Source organism: Stegodyphus dumicola, chromosome 3 (assembly GCF_044657685.1).
Source record: "Stegodyphus dumicola isolate Sdum_Otavi_A_Nest chromosome 3, ASM4465768v1".
Taxonomy (NCBI): Eukaryota; Metazoa; Arthropoda; class Arachnida; order Araneae; family Eresidae; genus Stegodyphus; species Stegodyphus dumicola.
Genome location: NC_140770.1, coordinates 250,369,691 through 250,386,651, shown reverse-complemented (window position 1 = coordinate 250,386,651; position 16,961 = coordinate 250,369,691). Strand labels below are relative to the sequence as shown.

Genomic DNA, 16,961 nt, shown 5'->3' with positions numbered 1-16,961 from the left:
ATTATGTAATGAGCTTAATGATGCTGTTGGCAGTGATGTAAAATATCTGTTGTAATGCAGATTGGTTTGATTTGTTATCTTTAGAAAAGCTTTTACATGTGGCTAATTTTTTACTTTATTAGTATATTGAGATGTTATGGCTAAATTTTAAAATATAATTTCATTTCATGGAAATTGCACAAATGTTTAGATATTTCATTACTTTATATCCCTTTACTACAGGGTGTTCATGATAAATTTGACACTTTCATGATAAATATTTTGGGTGATAGGAAAAAACAGGGAATATTGTCCTGAAAACACATTTTATTAAACTCATGGAAATCACACATTATCAGAAGAATACGAAAAGCAGAATGACTCAAAGAAACCACCCTTTGTGGCCCCAGCTGCCTCAATGCGGTTCCTGAATCTAGAGCATGCAGCTTTTATGATGTCCGTAGGGAGAGCTGCAAATTTTGCCTTAATCCTGTCAATAAGCTGGGTCATTGTGTGACAGGCAATGCGGTTTTTGTGTTGTTCCGCCAGGTCCCATATATAATAATCCTTAGGATTGCAATCTAGGGAGTTAGGTGGGCCAGATGTCAAGACTGGTGAAGTCGTATAAATTATCACACAATCACTTCAGGGTCTTTCCATCTGTATGGAAGCGGATCTTGTTGTTATACGTAGGGTCATCAGCAGCCATTCTTTCCACCCAAGGCTTCACAACAGTGGATAAAAGCTCTCCACATATCCATTCGCATTTAGCCTGAGGTCTGTGGAAAGACATGCGGGGGCATAACATCACCGTCACTAAAGACATCTAAACACTAATATGGTTTGTGAAAATTTGGACCGCATGATATGGAGAACATCAGATAAATTTTGGTTGTCAGAACAGCCATCGGTTGTCCTGGTGCTTATGCACCTGCTCTTGAAAAAAGTTCTTTTTATCATAGAAAAACCACAGTGTGTCTTGTTCAACCGGATGTTTCACTTTGTTGAGGAGCTTCTTTGCCATGGCAAGGTGGTTGCCTTGTGCTTTTTCAGTCAAGAGTTGTAGTAGCGATAATGAAGGTCCTTGTTCAAAGCCAGCTTCATGTTTGATTGCTCAGAACCCATTTCCGGCAGAGGTCGGATTCCCTTCCATGGATCTTCCTGCATAGTCTCTTGCAATTGGTCATGAATTTCAGTGTCCGACGACAATTGGGTCATCTTCTGAGAGCTCTTCTAGCAGCCATGCCATCATTGCACTACTGCCATGCTTTTCATTGCACTTCTGCATTTTCACTTCATATCGCTTTTATTGTGTTCAAAAAGCACTATTTAGCTGTCATGGATTGCAGAATTTTGTTTGCTGGCAATCGTTGTGATGCAGGTAAACCTTTTCCAATATTCTGGTGGCTTCCACCCATCCGTTGCAGTTCTGTTTGATTTCACAGCTGTATTAACCAAAGAGAAGTACTATGTGAGAATGCTAGCAATACTTTCAGACAACTGATATATACATGCAATAAAACGAACTGTCAAATTTATCCCAAACACTGTATGTAAGCCTTTATCCTATTACTGTAATGCTATTAACCCATTCACTGCCGATCACATACTGACACGGGATGGGCATTATTGCTGAAGAGCCAGTCACGCTTTGGCATGTAGTGTGGGGTGATGTCTCAGGTGCCAGCCATACGCTGATGCAGGAAAAGCAGTAGCTCATTGTTCATTTTAAAGTTCAATTAGCATTACGTTTAGAATATGTATGCTGTTATTGGTGTGGAGTGAAGATTACAAACTAGTTGTAAATGCGTGTGGTTTGGAATGAAAACAAAGTTTCATTTCATGAAAGATCATGCATGAATAAGATTCTGAAATACACTCACTTCTGAAAGTTAAGCACAGAGAGGATAATGCTAATTTCCTGAAGCCAACCAGAATTGAAGAGGATGCAATTTGTTGCAGAGGTAGATGGAAGTATGCAAATATGTTAGGTAACAGCCAATCGTGCTTTCATGTCAAGAAATATGCAAAAAAGGCAGTCTTATAAGAAGCCAGCTTTATGAAGGGTTACAGAAGTTGATTATAAGTGCTGATAGAAGGTGTTTAAAACTTTCATACAATTTGTTTTCAAGACATATGCGTTTCTATGACTTCCAGAAGACGAATGGAAGATTCTGAATGCTGCCATGCTGCGGGCACATTGAAGCAGGACAGTCAATCACAGATGATGCGCTTTTCTTCGCCATTCATCATTCTGTAATTTCGTGTTTATGGAAACAATTCCGAACCACACAGACAGTTGTCCGAAGGCCCATAGCCGGTCGCCCAAGGGTTACAACATCCGTGGAAGATCAATATATTGCTATTGTAGCCAAGCAGAATCACAGAGCGACCTCCACATGTGTGACATCTATGGTTACAGCGTCCGTTGGTAAGGTGATATCTGCAGCTAATGTACACCGAAGATTACATATGAGTGGACTGTACGCCTGGGTACTTCGAGTTTGTGTTCCTTTATTCGTCCAATCAAGAGGGGCACGATTACAATTGTGCCGGGAACATGTCAATTGAAATGTGTCTGACTGGGGCAATGTCATGTTTACTGATGAGTCAAGATTTGCTCTGGAGCCAGATGACAAGCGTATAAGGATATGGCGTGAACAACAAACATGCAATCAGTCCCAAAACATCACGCATTCCGAGTTCCGAGGCAGAAGCATTATGGTGGCAGGGATTTCACTAGGATACTACATCGACCTGCACATCTTTAAACTGGGTTCTTTAATGGCTGTCCAGTATCAGGAAGTCCTAGAACTCATTATGAGATTGTATGCTGCAGCAGATGGATCTACTTTTGCTTTAATGGACGATAACGCACGTCCCCAGAGAGCTGACCTCGTCAATGACTCCAGGAATCATCGTCGATTATTCTTGGAGAGTGAAGGGATTGCACATATGGCGTGGCCAGCATATTTGCCCGACCTTAATCCCATTGAAAATCTTTGGGATGTTCTCGGCCATGCTGTATCTTCATGTTTCCCACCTCCAGCCACTCTTATTGAACTGGAAACTGCTCTACAAGAAGAATGACGATTGCTTAATTCTGCAGTGGTCGACCACCTAATTTCATGGTCACAAGGTGTAAAGTTTGTATACAGATTGGGGGGGATTACGTACCCTATTAATGTCCTTTTTTTCATTTTATGCTGTTTATTTACACTTTATACATAATTCTATTTAAGTCTCCAGTATGTCATTATCTGATAACTTACAAAAATTAAATATTGTTTTCATATCTGTATATAATTATTGTTTTTTGTTTTATGTATAAATCTGTATGCTACTTTCCTGCCGAATTCTGTGTCAATCAAAGCAGTATTTGTTGATTTTTTTGCATTTTACATCTTTGTGCTTAACTTTTGGAAGTGAGTGTATATAGTTTGCAATAATATAATTATAACTGTCTTATAATAAATTCATTTGTAATATATATATATATATATGTTTGCAATATAGTTTTATACAAAAATAATGTATATTTTTACTCGATTCATTTTTAAATGCTACATGCCAGCACGTAATGCCCAGCATTGCAGAAATAATTTTATCTTTAATGCCGATTATAAAATTATGAGGGTACACTTTTAGCTTTTAGAAACTATTTATTTACAATCTTAGAATGTATAATCACAGAGAACTGCAATACCAGCATAGTTCTATTTTCAAATCTGTCTGTATATAAGTGTTGCCAATTACAAGTTACTAAATATTAAATGTTACCATTTACAAATTATTAAATATTACATCTTCCGTATTTTTAAAGCGTTCAAAAGTTTTAACAGTCTAAAATCAGTCCAAATACCTGGCCAGGTTTCTAATCACTCTCCCACTTCTAGTTCTTAGCTCACCGTTCCTTGTTTCTGAGTTAGCAGAGTTTGGTAGTTGATCTTCTAAACTTTGCCCTTGAGAATATCTGGAATCATATCCTTTTACATCTGTTTTCTGTGTATTAACTCCTTGTTCTGTTCCTCTGATATTCTCTTCAATAGCTGAACTGTTTTCTCTAATATCTTTTCTATTTCTTCTCAATACTGATCCACCTGATCTAAGTATATATGATCTAGGCGTCTTATGCACTTCTTCTACAACTGCTGGTTTCCAGCGATTATCTTGATATACCCGAACACAATCTCCTTTATTTAGCGATGGTGATGTTTTTGTATGACGATCATAATATGACTTCTGTTTAGTTCTTTCATGGTTGATTTTTTCTTTTATATTTTTCACAACTTGAGGTTTAAGTAATTCTTCAGATGTAGGAAGAATCGTTCTTGTTCTTCTACTCATAAGTCGTTGAGCTGGTGATCCTAGCATCTCATTAGTTGGAGTGTTCCTATGAGCTAACAATGCTAAATGAGGATCAGCATGATCTGCTTGAGCTCTTTTTAAGAATTTCTTCGCCGTTTGTACTGAATGCTCTGCTAATCCATTCGACTGTGGATGGTATGGACTGCTTGTTATATGTTTAAATTGGTATTTCTTTGTAAATTCTTTACTTGCAAACTGAGGTCCATTATCAGATATCACTGTCAGTGGTATACCGTATCTTGCAAAATGAGTTTTCATGTAACTGATCACTGTCTGACTTCAAGTATCCGGTAGTTTGGAGATTTCAAAAAAGTTGGAACAGTAATCTACAATTAATAAATATACATCTTTGTTAATCTCAAATAAATCTGATGCAACTTTATACCAAAGTAAATTGGGAATTTCATGTGGTATCATAGGCTCTCTTATGTTTTTGTTCTGGTATTCATTACATATAGAACATTTTGAAATTTTATCTTTTATTTGCTTGTTCATAAGTGGCCAAAATAAAACATCTCTAGCTCTTTTCTTACATTTTTCTATACCAAAATGACCCTCATGAATTAAATTTAACATTTCCTTTTGCATAGATAAAGGAATAATTACCCTTCCTCCTTTGAAAAATAAGTCATTTTCCATTGTCAACTCATCTCTGTAGTCCCAAAATACTTTGACTTGAGGTTCTACCTGATGTTTCCTTTCTGGCCAGCCTCTCAGAATATATTTCTTTAAGCACTGTAGTGTAGCATCACATCCACTTTCTTTTTTCAATTAATAAATTTTGTCATCAGATGCTGGAATCAGTGTACAAATTTCTGTATCTTCATCATTATCTTCTGTTGTATTCAAATATGCTCTACTCAAAGTGTCTGCTATTAATAAGTCTTTTCCCTTTTTGTATCGTACATCTAGATCATATTTTTGTAAATTTAACAGCATTCTTTGCAATTGCTGTGGTGCTTTAAAAAGAGGTTTCTTAGTTATGCTTTCTAATGGTCGATGATCAGTTTCAACTGTAATACGTTTGCCATATATATATTGATGAAATTTAGAACATCCAAAAGTAATAGCTAAAAGCTCTTTTTCTATCTGAGCATAATTTTTCTGACTTTTTGTTACAGCTCTGGAAGCATAAGCAATTGGTTGGTTTTCTTGTAGTAAAACAGCACCTAATTCTTCAGAACTTGCATCTACTGAAAGAGTTACATCCTTATTAACATCATAGAATTTTAATACGGGTGCTTTTGCAATCAATTCTTTAAGTGTTTCGAAAGCTTTTTGATGCTTTTCAGTCCAGTGCCAGAGAACATTTTTCTCAAGTAACTGTCTTAATGGTGCAGTAATAGTAGTTAAGTTAGGAATAAATTTGGCTAAATAATTAATCATTCCCAAAAATCTTTGTAGCGAAGGCACATCTGTAGGTTCTGGCATTTTAACAATTGCTTCCACTTTAGAAAAATCAGGTTTTAGTCCATTTTCACTTAACTCGTGCCCTATATAATTCACACGATTAACTTTTATTTTACATTTAGCCTTATTGAACTTCAAATTATTTTCTCGTGCTCTCTGGAGTACTTTTTTAAGTCGTAGCTCATGTTCCTTTTCATTAGATCCCCATATTAAGATATCATCTATAATACATTCAATGCCTTCTAGACCTTCTATTATTCGGTTTAATTTTCTTTGGCAAATTTCTGGAGCTGAACATATGCCAAAAGGTAATCTTTTAAATTTGTATCTGCCAAAAGGTGTATTGAATGTACATAAATTACTACTTTCTTCGTCAAGCTGGATTTGCCAAAAATCACTATTAGCATCTAAAACAGAAAATATTTTTGCATTAGGCATTCTAGTGACAACTTCGTCAATGGTTAACATTGGATAATGTTCTCGTTTTATAGCTTTATTTAAATCTCTAGGATCTAAACATATTCTTATTTTGTTCGGTTTGACAACTGCGACCATTGAATTTACCCACTCAGTTGGTTCTCTTACTTTCTCAATAACATTTAAATTTTCCATTCTTTGTAATTCTTTCTTAACTTTATCACGTATACCTATGGGTATTTTTCTTGGAGGATGAATGACTGGTGTTACATCTTGTTTTAACTGGATTTTATATTCTCCATTCAAACAACCTAAGCCTTCAAATACATCTTTGTATTCCTCCAGTAAGTCTTCAGTGTAAACAGACATTACTTTCTGAATCAAACCTAGTTGCAAACAGGATTTTAATCCTAATATAGAAGGTACTTCTTTGTCAATAACTTGGAATTCCACAACATAATTATTTTTTTCGTATTGGCAGTTAAGTACTACTTTTCCTAAAGTATCCATTTTATTCCCAGAGAATGTAACTAATCTTTTAATTTCAGACTTCTGTATCGGAACATTTAGCAATTTCACTTTGCTTTTAGAAATAACATTGCACATTGCTCCAGTATCTAACTGCAAATTTAGTGTACTTTTATTTACATCAACGTCAACAGTCCATTTCTCTTCTTTGTTATCTGAATTAAGATTTAATGTGCCAACATAAAATTCTAACTCTTCCTCAGAGTCATGATTTATTAATTTAATTTGTCTATCTTTTTTGTTTACCTTGACTGCTTCATTTTGTATGATATAGCTTTTACACTGATTCGCGAAATGATTTGCCTTTTTACATTTATGACAGATTTTTCCATATGCTGGACACATTCAATACTCATGAGATGTTCCACATTTAGAACAAACTTTTGTCTTTTGTTTATCGGTATTTACCTCTTTGTAGATATTCTTATTATGCTTACTTAGTTTCTTTTTCACTAAGTTTACAGCAGTTTCCTCATCTTTTATGATTTTCATTTGATGTGCACTTATTTCAGCAGATCTGCATACATCAAGAGCTTTTTCTAATGTTAATTCTGTTTCATGTAACAATCTTGCTCTCACTACATCATCATTAATACCACAAACAATTTTATCCTTTATTAAACTATCCGTTAATTGTGCAAACTTGCATGTTCTAGCTTTATTTTGAAAGTCAGTTACGTATTCATCTATGGTTTCCGATGCGGTTTGATTTCTAGTAAAGAATAAATGTCTTTCATATGTAATATTTTTCTTATGAATACAGTATTCCATAAATTTTGTTTTAATTTCACTTAATTTAATTTCTTTACCCTCTTCTATAGGAAATGTATTATATATTTCAAGACCACGAATTCCTATTACAAGAAAAGTATTAACTCTTACCTTCTCTTCTTTATTATGTAATCCACTAGCTACTTCATATATTTCAAATGATTGCAGCCATCTCTGCCAATTCGAAGCTATATTTTCATCAAAATTCATCGGCTCTGTTGGTTTTAAACTTTCCATTTTGAAAGCAAAACACTCCTGACACCATATAAAATTATGAGGGTACAATTTTAGCTTTTAGAAACTATTTATTTACAATCTTAGAATGTATAATCACAGAGAACTGCAATACCAGCATAGTTCTATTTTCAAATCTGTATCCAAAGTATTGCCAATTACAGGTTACTAAATATTAAATGTTACCATTTACAAATTATTAAATATTACACTGATAAGGTGTTGGTGCATAGTCATACAGTTCTTGCTTAAAGGATTAGTAATCAATGTGGTACAAATAATAATCTTTTATTACCTCTTTTAAATCACATTTCTTGGCATATGGGAACAATATATTTTTATGACACAACATTAACTGTCAGTGCAATCTCGAATGACCAGCAGCGAAAGTGTTAAGCTTTAACTTGCAAAGCTTAACTTGTTAAGTTTAACTTGCAAAGCATGGGCTGGGCCTAAAGTGTTCCACTAGAGGAGTTGATTTTGAAAAGGTTGTGCTAGTCAGAAGTTAGGGAAGTGCAACCTTAGACATTCTGACAGCATTGTCTGAAACACTGGTTTTTCTTGAATGCTGCTTATCCATCTTATTTGTGGAAAATATTTAGCCCATTGTGTCTGGAACTTGGAATGTCCATTATACCTGGAATTTGAGAAGTAACCATTGACTTGATTTTGATTCATATTTTCTTGTTTTATCAAAGCATCTGAAATATTAGTTTTCATGTGTTTACCAATATACAGAAACTTACTTTGTTTGTTTGGTACAGGTTTTATAAATGTGCTCAAGTATGTTGAAATATGCTTATAATACATAAGTGCATTATGAATCCTTGAGTTAAAGACTTGAGTTGATAATTTTGGAAGTGTTATAACTAGATTATCTGTGGTGGTTTCATTTTTGTGTTGGCTATTTTGTTTTCTGTAAATATAAATTGTTTCTTAGGGTTAGGTGCTGAGCTTGTGCGGGAAAGATACTGTATAAAGTGCTTGGATCAGGAACAGCTGTTTCTGACATGATAAATTTAGCGATTAAGCTACAGAACTCATCATCCTGAGTTCTATACCCAGTCAGAGCAAAGTAGCCATGAACAGCAATCTTTACAGCTATTGTCATAAGACTGGCCAGGTTTAAAAAACAGCTAGCATAAAATATGTGCAGCAGTACTACTACATTGCTGACTCTAGGAAGTGAATGGTTGCTTTGCTGCTGCTCTTGTCATACAGATAACCAGCTGTGTTGCAGCAACATTAATTGCAGACTAATGCAGCCATGCTGAACTCTTTCACCCCACAACCTAGTGGCGACACACATACCAACAGACTGGGGTCTTTTGATTATACTCACGAGCTCACTCATGCCATTGTATGGGCTTTCTATCAAGTTAAGGTATTGGGAGAGTATTTGAGACACTATGCTTACCTTGTTTAAAAGATGCTGCCAAAATTTCTCGCATCAAGGACGGTTGTTTTTGTCATGAACAACTTAGCAATCAAGGTATGGAATTTGATCTCTCTGGTTCTATACCCAATGAAAGCAAAGCAACCATGACTAGTGACTTTATTAAAAAAAAAAAAAAAAAAAAAATGCAAGTTCTTATATATAATTTTTCTTTAAAATCTGACAGCTGATTTATTTTTTATTTATTTTTCATTTTCATTTTATTTATTTATTTATTTATTTATTTTAAATTTCAGCTATATATTGGTCAATATATGAGCACCTGAAGTTATTGAAACCAGAGCCTAGTTTCACGCATTCATTTGTATTTGGAGCACTTTCTGGAACTGTAAGTATTTATTAAATAACAATGTAAAATATCCTTTTTTAAATTACTATGAAGCAAATTTCAATTTTTTAATTATGGAGCTCAACTGAAAGTTTTATTTTTGTAATCTAAAAAAGTTAATATATATCCACACTCTGATGTGTGTGATTTCACTGAAAACTGCTTTCAAAATCTTTTTTAAACATTTTAAGTCATTGGCATAAAGGTGCTAGCAAATGAAAAGAACTGAAGTAAATAATTTCCTGATGAAATGTTAAGCTTAATAAGTTTTGAAAAGCTTAAAGTGAAAATACAAAAAGGGAGAGACTTGAAAGAGGAATAAGATAGGAAGTGTATATCTAATTGCATGATTTTACATTATAAGCCTTCTTAGCCTATTTCTCCCACCTTCTGAGCATGCCTTCGTGGTGTAGTGGTTAGCACGCTTGATGCGTATTCGAGAGGTCTGTGGTTCGAGTCCCAGCGAGGGCTTTGCTCATTTTTCGCATCTCCTTCTTCGAAATAACCTAATATCTCTACAACATGTTTTTTTCCTTTTGTAAAATTCCCTTTTGAATCAATATTTTCCTTAATAATTTATTGTAACCAGTCCATTTTGTAAAAACTGATGATAAGGATTATAACTTTTCAAACTTTGTGTAAACATTATCGTATGTGGAATATATTTTAGTCTGATCTTATGATTAATTTAAAAAGGAATTTTTTTGAAGAGAAATACCGAAAATTCTAGAAATATATTTCATTTCTATTGTATGTTTCTTTATCTTATAAACATATAGATTCATATATATATATATATATATATATATATATGTATATATTTGAGAAGAAAAGAAATATGTATACTATATATATATTAGGGGCATTCAAATGAAAAGTTACAAAATGACATTATGGATATATTAAAGTCTTTATTCACATTCACAAGTAATCATCAGAGGCCTAAACACAACTATCACACTGTTTCACAAGCCAAAGTATACCCTCTTCTTCCTGTAGCTGTGACAGGAACCAGTCCTCCACTGAGTATTTTGGTTCATCATCTGAGTTGAAGCTCGTTCCTTTGAGATGTCACTTCTCACCAGGTCATTCACATTGTTGATGACTTCAGAAGTGATTACCGTGTTTGCCTAGCCTGATCTTGGGCCATTTCTCAGGCACTCGAGGCCTTCATGAAAACTAGCACTCTACTTTTGCACTGTTTTGTCAGACACACAGTCTGCCCCATATACAGCCATCATCCAGTGGTAAATATCGGGCGGTCTAACCCATCCCACAGTTAGAAATCTGATAACACCTCATTGCTTCTCAGTGGTCGAATTTTGCTATGTGAACACTATGATGTCCTCATACTCCCTGCCACATCAGTTGGATGAAAAACAGAACTGTATGCTTCACTCCTGTGCCATGTGTGGGCAACCGCATATGCATACAACCACGCCGGCCTCTACTTTCATGTCTTTAGATGTCTCATTAAGTTATGCCAAAGTGGCGTATTCAAGTTTCAGCCAGTTTATTTGATACCTTTCATACCTTTTGACTTGAACACCCCTTATATATATCCAAACTTTGAGCAGATGTTAAAAAGTCTGCTTTTCTGAAGGATTTAGGTTAGTTGTCAAAAGAATAGTGCATTTAAGAGTTTGATTTACACTCCTTTTATAAAGTTAAGCATGCAGCATAACTGGAAATGTTGTTTTGTTTATTGAAAATTTCAAATGAAGATTGTCAGTTTGCATGACCCCCCCCCCAAAAAAAAGTAACAAAATACATTGAGACAGATTTGTAATAATTTATTTATGTAACCTTGCAGGAAAAAAATTGACAGTTCTATATCTCCCATTCTAATGGGCCGATTCACGAAATTCAACTTCTGTTGATTATGCCTTGAAAGCACAACTTAGGCTATATATTAGATTTGTGTTGTTCTAACATAGGTATTTTGACACAAAATTAGACTTCTGAAATTACATGCCGATTTTTTCCCGTTCTTGAAATTGGATTCTATGACTCAAATTATGCCCAAATATTAAATTTCATAAAACATGGGGAGAAACTTACTGAGAATCTCCACTTTTTTTCAGTTTGCACCAAGAATAACTCATTTGGTGAAATTCTTAAATTTACAGAAACCCATTTTCCTTCCCCCTCTTTTTTCTGCAAGGGCAGATAAAAAGGTGCATTTTTCATGCTTTCAAATAATTTTAACAAAATGTATAAAGCACATTTGGCATTATTATTGTTTATAACAAATATGCCAAATTTCAAAATGCACCAATATATAAATTCATGTATGTCTTTGGAAATTTTGTATAAAACGCTCTTAATTTTTTATAGGTATGCCTAGAAATACATCTACTTTAAGATCATGGTAAAAATTTGATATGTTATAATTCAAAAATTAAAAATTTCTAAAAAATATAAATTTTCAAAACAAATGAAAAAAATAGTTGGAATTTTATTTGGATCGAACCTAAATTTCAAACTGTGAAAAAAGGAATCAAGTAAATTTAATAAAAAAAGAGATAATAATAAATATGTACTAAATTCAATTAACATTGAGGAGCTAAAATCTTGAGAGCTAATTTTTTTAAAACTACTCGTGTGATTTTTACAAAACTTGGCACTTTGGCATAATGTGATTCATAGAATCAAAATATGGAAACGTTCAGTTGTTAACTCATCTATCAAGTTTAGATTTTCCACTTCTTCCAGAAGTCACTGTTGAGTACAAGTTTGAACGGCATTTTATCTTATGAGTTTGTACTACTTAATCTTGTCATGCTTCTTCAAATAATGCAGCTGTTTTGGTAACTAAAAGGTACCATCCTTGTTGTTGTTGCTTATGCGTACATGTCTGATGTATCAGCCCAAGCCCATAAAAATCCTTGTGGCAAGGAGCGTCAGATTACGATTGCCGTTAGTAACAGCCTTGAGCACCTAACAAGTGACAGTGCGATTTGGCCGCGTTCCGCCCCCAATTTCGGTGGAGAGTACCTCGGGAGAATGGGTCCGAGTGTCTTCCACTTCTCTCCCTTTCTACCAAACCACACTAGAGGGCTTTCGGCTTGTCGCATATTTAGAGTGCCGCACTGACACTACACATTTACAAGCATCCATGCCTTCTCCAGGATTCGAACTCGGGCCCTTTGGAATAGCAGTCAGTAACCACTATACCAATTGAGCAGCTATACCAATTGAGCACTATACCAATTGAGCAGCGGTACCATCCTTGATCTAATGAATTACTTAAGACTGCAGCCTTTATTGTTTGTTTGCAAAATGAAATTCATGCTCTACCTCTGCTAAAGGTAAGCATGCTGGATGTTCTACAGATGTTCGTATCCATGTTATTTGACTCATGGAAAGTTCTACTTCTAGAAAATTAAGTTCAAAGTTGCACCAGTATTTCTAAGTATAGGCATTTTATAGCCATCTACTTTACCTAAGTTGTTGCACAGAGCCATAATGTCAAAGCAAAATTCACTTGAGGCTACATTCCAAATTCCTGTTGAGTTTATCACACTGAGGTTGGAGATGGGAGTGGGATTCATTTTCGTTACAATGAGATTTTCTTCATTTTTCAAATGCCTTTTCATGAATCTTATAAATAAATTCTGTCTTAATTACAGGCTTAGTATTAAAATCTTTTGAGATTTCTTTAGGATTTTATCTATTGAGATAGCTATTGCATTCTATTCCCATTTTGATGACCTTCTTAAAGTTTTAAACCCATTTTTCTAGGATTTTCCTTCCTAAAGCTTTGCCTAATACTCTCATATTTGTGTGATTTTTCTGCTAGGTCATATGAAGTTTTTAATTTCATTCATTTGTCAAGAAAATGCTCCTTTACTTTCTCTGAAACCTAATATTTAATTTGTTTAGTATCTAAAGTCTTTCAGATTCTCAAATGTTTTAATTTCAAAGTCCACAAGCCACGCAAAAAAAAAAAAAAAAAAAAAAACTCTAAAGTTCATGAGCGTAATTTCTCCAGGACTTTTATGTTGCTTTTTATCAACATCAAAAGACTCTCCAGTCTTTTGATGTTGATAAAAAGCACTGGTTCAACTTTTCGCTGTTATGTTTATATCTTTTTAAGATTAGATTTTTAGCATAATCGTACATAGTTGCGTCTTCCGATGGTTCTCTGTTTAACATATTGGAAATTTCAGCAGGTAAAACACCCAAAAGATAAGCCACCCAATCTTAGAAACCTGAGTCATTTCAGCTCTTCTCTCTAAATTTATCGAATATAGTCCCATTTCATCCTTTTTTCATCAGACATTGACGTAATTTGTACTAACTAGATTTTATTACTCAATTCTACTATATTCGCTTTCGATTCTTTATCTCATATCTCTTGATATTGCAGTTCAAACCTCTTTAAAATTGACTTCCAGTGATTATTTTTTAAAAATTTCTAACATCTTACTTGTAAGCAGTACATCCTTACCTAATTCTTCAGCTACATTTATTAAATCTTGTTTTCTACCCTTGGTAAGAAAAGACATCGTTGAAATGGCAAATTCTTCGGCAGCATATCAAAATTCATTTTAAAGAGTTTTTAGTCCATTTTCAAAACTTAAATCAACTGCCATAATTTAGCAGTTTATGTATTTATTTTTGGTTTTAAAATTAGAAATTCAAATAGGACACAATTTATTTTATTTCAAAGAAACATTAAATACAATAAAAATATGCACTTTCCATTCAGTAAAAATTTGCTAAGATTCCTCTTAATAACAGAATACTTTGATAAATAAAAAATGAATGCCTTTAACGTAATTCACACAACAAATTTTTTTGATTTGATTTAAGCTCTAATGCAAGAGCTCAGAATTGTTCACACAATAACATTTTTATTTTTATTTTTTATTTATTTTTATTTTTTTTTATTTTGGGAATTTAATGCAAGAGCTCATATCAAAATGGGAATATTCCAATATTATGTAGTAAATTTGCCACTCTAATACAAGAGATGAAATAAAAAAAGAATTTTAATCCTAATAATCAGTTTGACTCTTTAATACGAAAGCTCAAATTTAGAATTTCATGCTTTTAGTTGAATTCAGTAATGAGATAAAACATTTTCATAGAAAATGGCAATGTACTCATAGAAAGGCTGGTACTCACGCATCCTGCATTCATTTCATTTTTAAACATGAAGCCTGGTTTCAGTTTTCGATTTCAGCAACTACCACCAGATATATTTAATCTGTAGTAATGTTTGTAGAGAATTTCACCATTTTGGTTGAAATTAAACATCTTTATTTTTCAAGCTTATGAATACTGAGTCATTTTCACTATGAGGATCTTCAATTCATCTTCAAGTGAGCATCTTTTAAGTGCAAATACTTCTGCATTTCTCATTGGATATTTATCTCTTAGCATAACAATGCAAAGACATTATAATATTAAACAGTGTGTAGCTAGATGTTTTTTGGTTCTTAGAGGAATGTGTTTAACCCAGTTAGAAGGGATTTACTACCAGAATAGGTTATGTAGTATTTTTTAATCAAAAGGAAAAGTTGCTATACATTATTCTGAATATTTTCTAATTATTCAGTTTTTTTATTAATAATATGGACAAACACAGAAATATGGTATCCATTAAATTGTCCTAAATTTTTACATATTGAGGTTTAAGTGTTGTGCAACTTGTTAAATAAAAAATACAATGAAATTAATTAATTTTTTAATATTGACTTTTGCATGCATATACACAGTGAATAAAATCAGTGTCACTCATCAAAAGAAATAAAAACTGTTGGTAATGCATATTGCACAGCAAATGCAAAAAAAATCTGTCCTCTTGATCAGGCAAAAATGCAAGTTACATTTTGGTGAGATTTTTAATGTTTTGCTTTTATTGAATATTGTGAGTTATATTTACACATATTTTTGTTGACTTGTATTAATGTTTGATGAAAAATTATGTGCTGCTTTTGGCACCTGATTTGAGGAATTGTAAGATTGTAAAATCATCATTGATTACACAGTGTATCTGAAAATAGATAAAGATAAGACAATACAGACAAAGAAAAAAACGAAAATGTTTTGATGCATTCTTTTTATAATATAAATGTTCATTTTTCTTGCTTTGCATGTGACGCTGTCATTTTTCTGTTACTTATTTAAAATTTTAACATTGTTCTATGGCTTAAAATTAGAAATTAAAGTTAATGACCTAAAAATGCAATAGTATATTACAATGCAAGTGAAAAAATTAACAGTTTCACTCACGTGTGTGTCGAATTTGCGCAATACTTATGGGGTCCCACAAATTTTTTGTAAATATTATGAGGTCCTGGGGGTCGTGAAAAAATCTCAGTGATAAAAGGGAGTTATGACTGAAAAAAGTTTAAGAAACCCTGATTTGTATTAAACTTACCGCACTTGTTAGGTGCGTAATCATTTTGATACTGAAACCAGAATGTGAACAAACAATATGGAGTTGTAACTTCTTTAAACACAAATGAAGCCATAGCGTTCTCTCGCAGAGATGGGTGATGTCTTCAAAAAGTGTAACTTGTCATGTCGTTGAATTTTTCTCTGTGCTTGTTGCACAATATTGTATTCTTAAATGCAAACACAAGTTGTTGCACAAATCATTTGGTGCAAAATTGTGCCATATTTCTGGCAGAATAGCATTAATCAGAAAGTATCCAGAATGCCATTTCATCTCAGGATTTCACTCAGTAGTTCTGAAAAGAGTCATTCAAAATTAAGACAATATTTAGAATTTTATAGGATATTCTAGAAGCTCTAAATTACCATATAAAAGTAATATTGTAGTTTAGGCTTTGCTGGACTGCAAGCTATTTTGGATCGTATGTGGCCTGTGAATTGCAAATTAGATGTACCTGCATTAGATAACTCTTTATTAATTTAATGCATAGTGTAATGAAAACTTATAACCTCATGTCATAGTTATTAATTATCCAAGCAGACAAGAAATATTATGGTAATTTTCCTTTGCTCAGTCAAACATTCCTAATTTGCTAGGAGATGGCTCTATTTTTTGTCTCTAATTTGATTCTTTTACTTGTCATCTGTAATTTTCATTTTAAATATTTAGTGTATATTTGCTGTTTTAGCTTTCTAGATACAAAATTTGATTTTGTAAAACCTCGCTAATTGAAGGTACCTTTAATATAATCAGAAGTTTGTAGCATATCTAATAATATGCTTCATAGTATAATAGGTAGAAGAGATTTTTTTTTATTAGCAGGATCTGAATTACTTTTTTGCGTACCGAATCAGTTTATTTTTCATATGCACACATTTAATGATATCTTATTAATATATTAACATGTAAGTCTTATTAAATGCTTTTATTGTTTTAACTACTTATTTATTTCAAAACACTAGGTAGCTGCTGCTTTTACTACTCCATTTGATGTAATAAAAACACATCGTCAGGCTCAGCTTGGGGAAGCTGCGCTTTTGCACAGTAAGATGCTCTTTTCT

The 16,961-nt window shown here is 33.3% G+C and overlaps 1 protein-coding gene across 9 annotated transcripts in view; it reads left to right on the top strand.

Annotated features, from left to right (window-relative positions):
* LOC118188210 (mitochondrial glutathione transporter SLC25A40-like) overlaps positions 1-16,961 on the top strand; it is a 92,064-nt gene that overhangs the window by 47,085 nt on the left and 28,018 nt on the right. For all 9 annotated transcript variants that reach the window (XR_004758072.2, XR_015040436.1, XR_015040435.1 and 6 more), the window contains 2 exons: positions 9,400-9,491; positions 16,863-16,944. Coding sequence is in view for 5 of the 9 variants with exons in the window: in XM_035358589.2 (XP_035214480.1) it covers positions 9,400-9,491; positions 16,863-16,944 (174 nt within the window). In the remaining 4 variants the exon portion in view is untranslated. The remainder of the gene's footprint in view (positions 1-9,399; positions 9,492-16,862; positions 16,945-16,961) is intronic.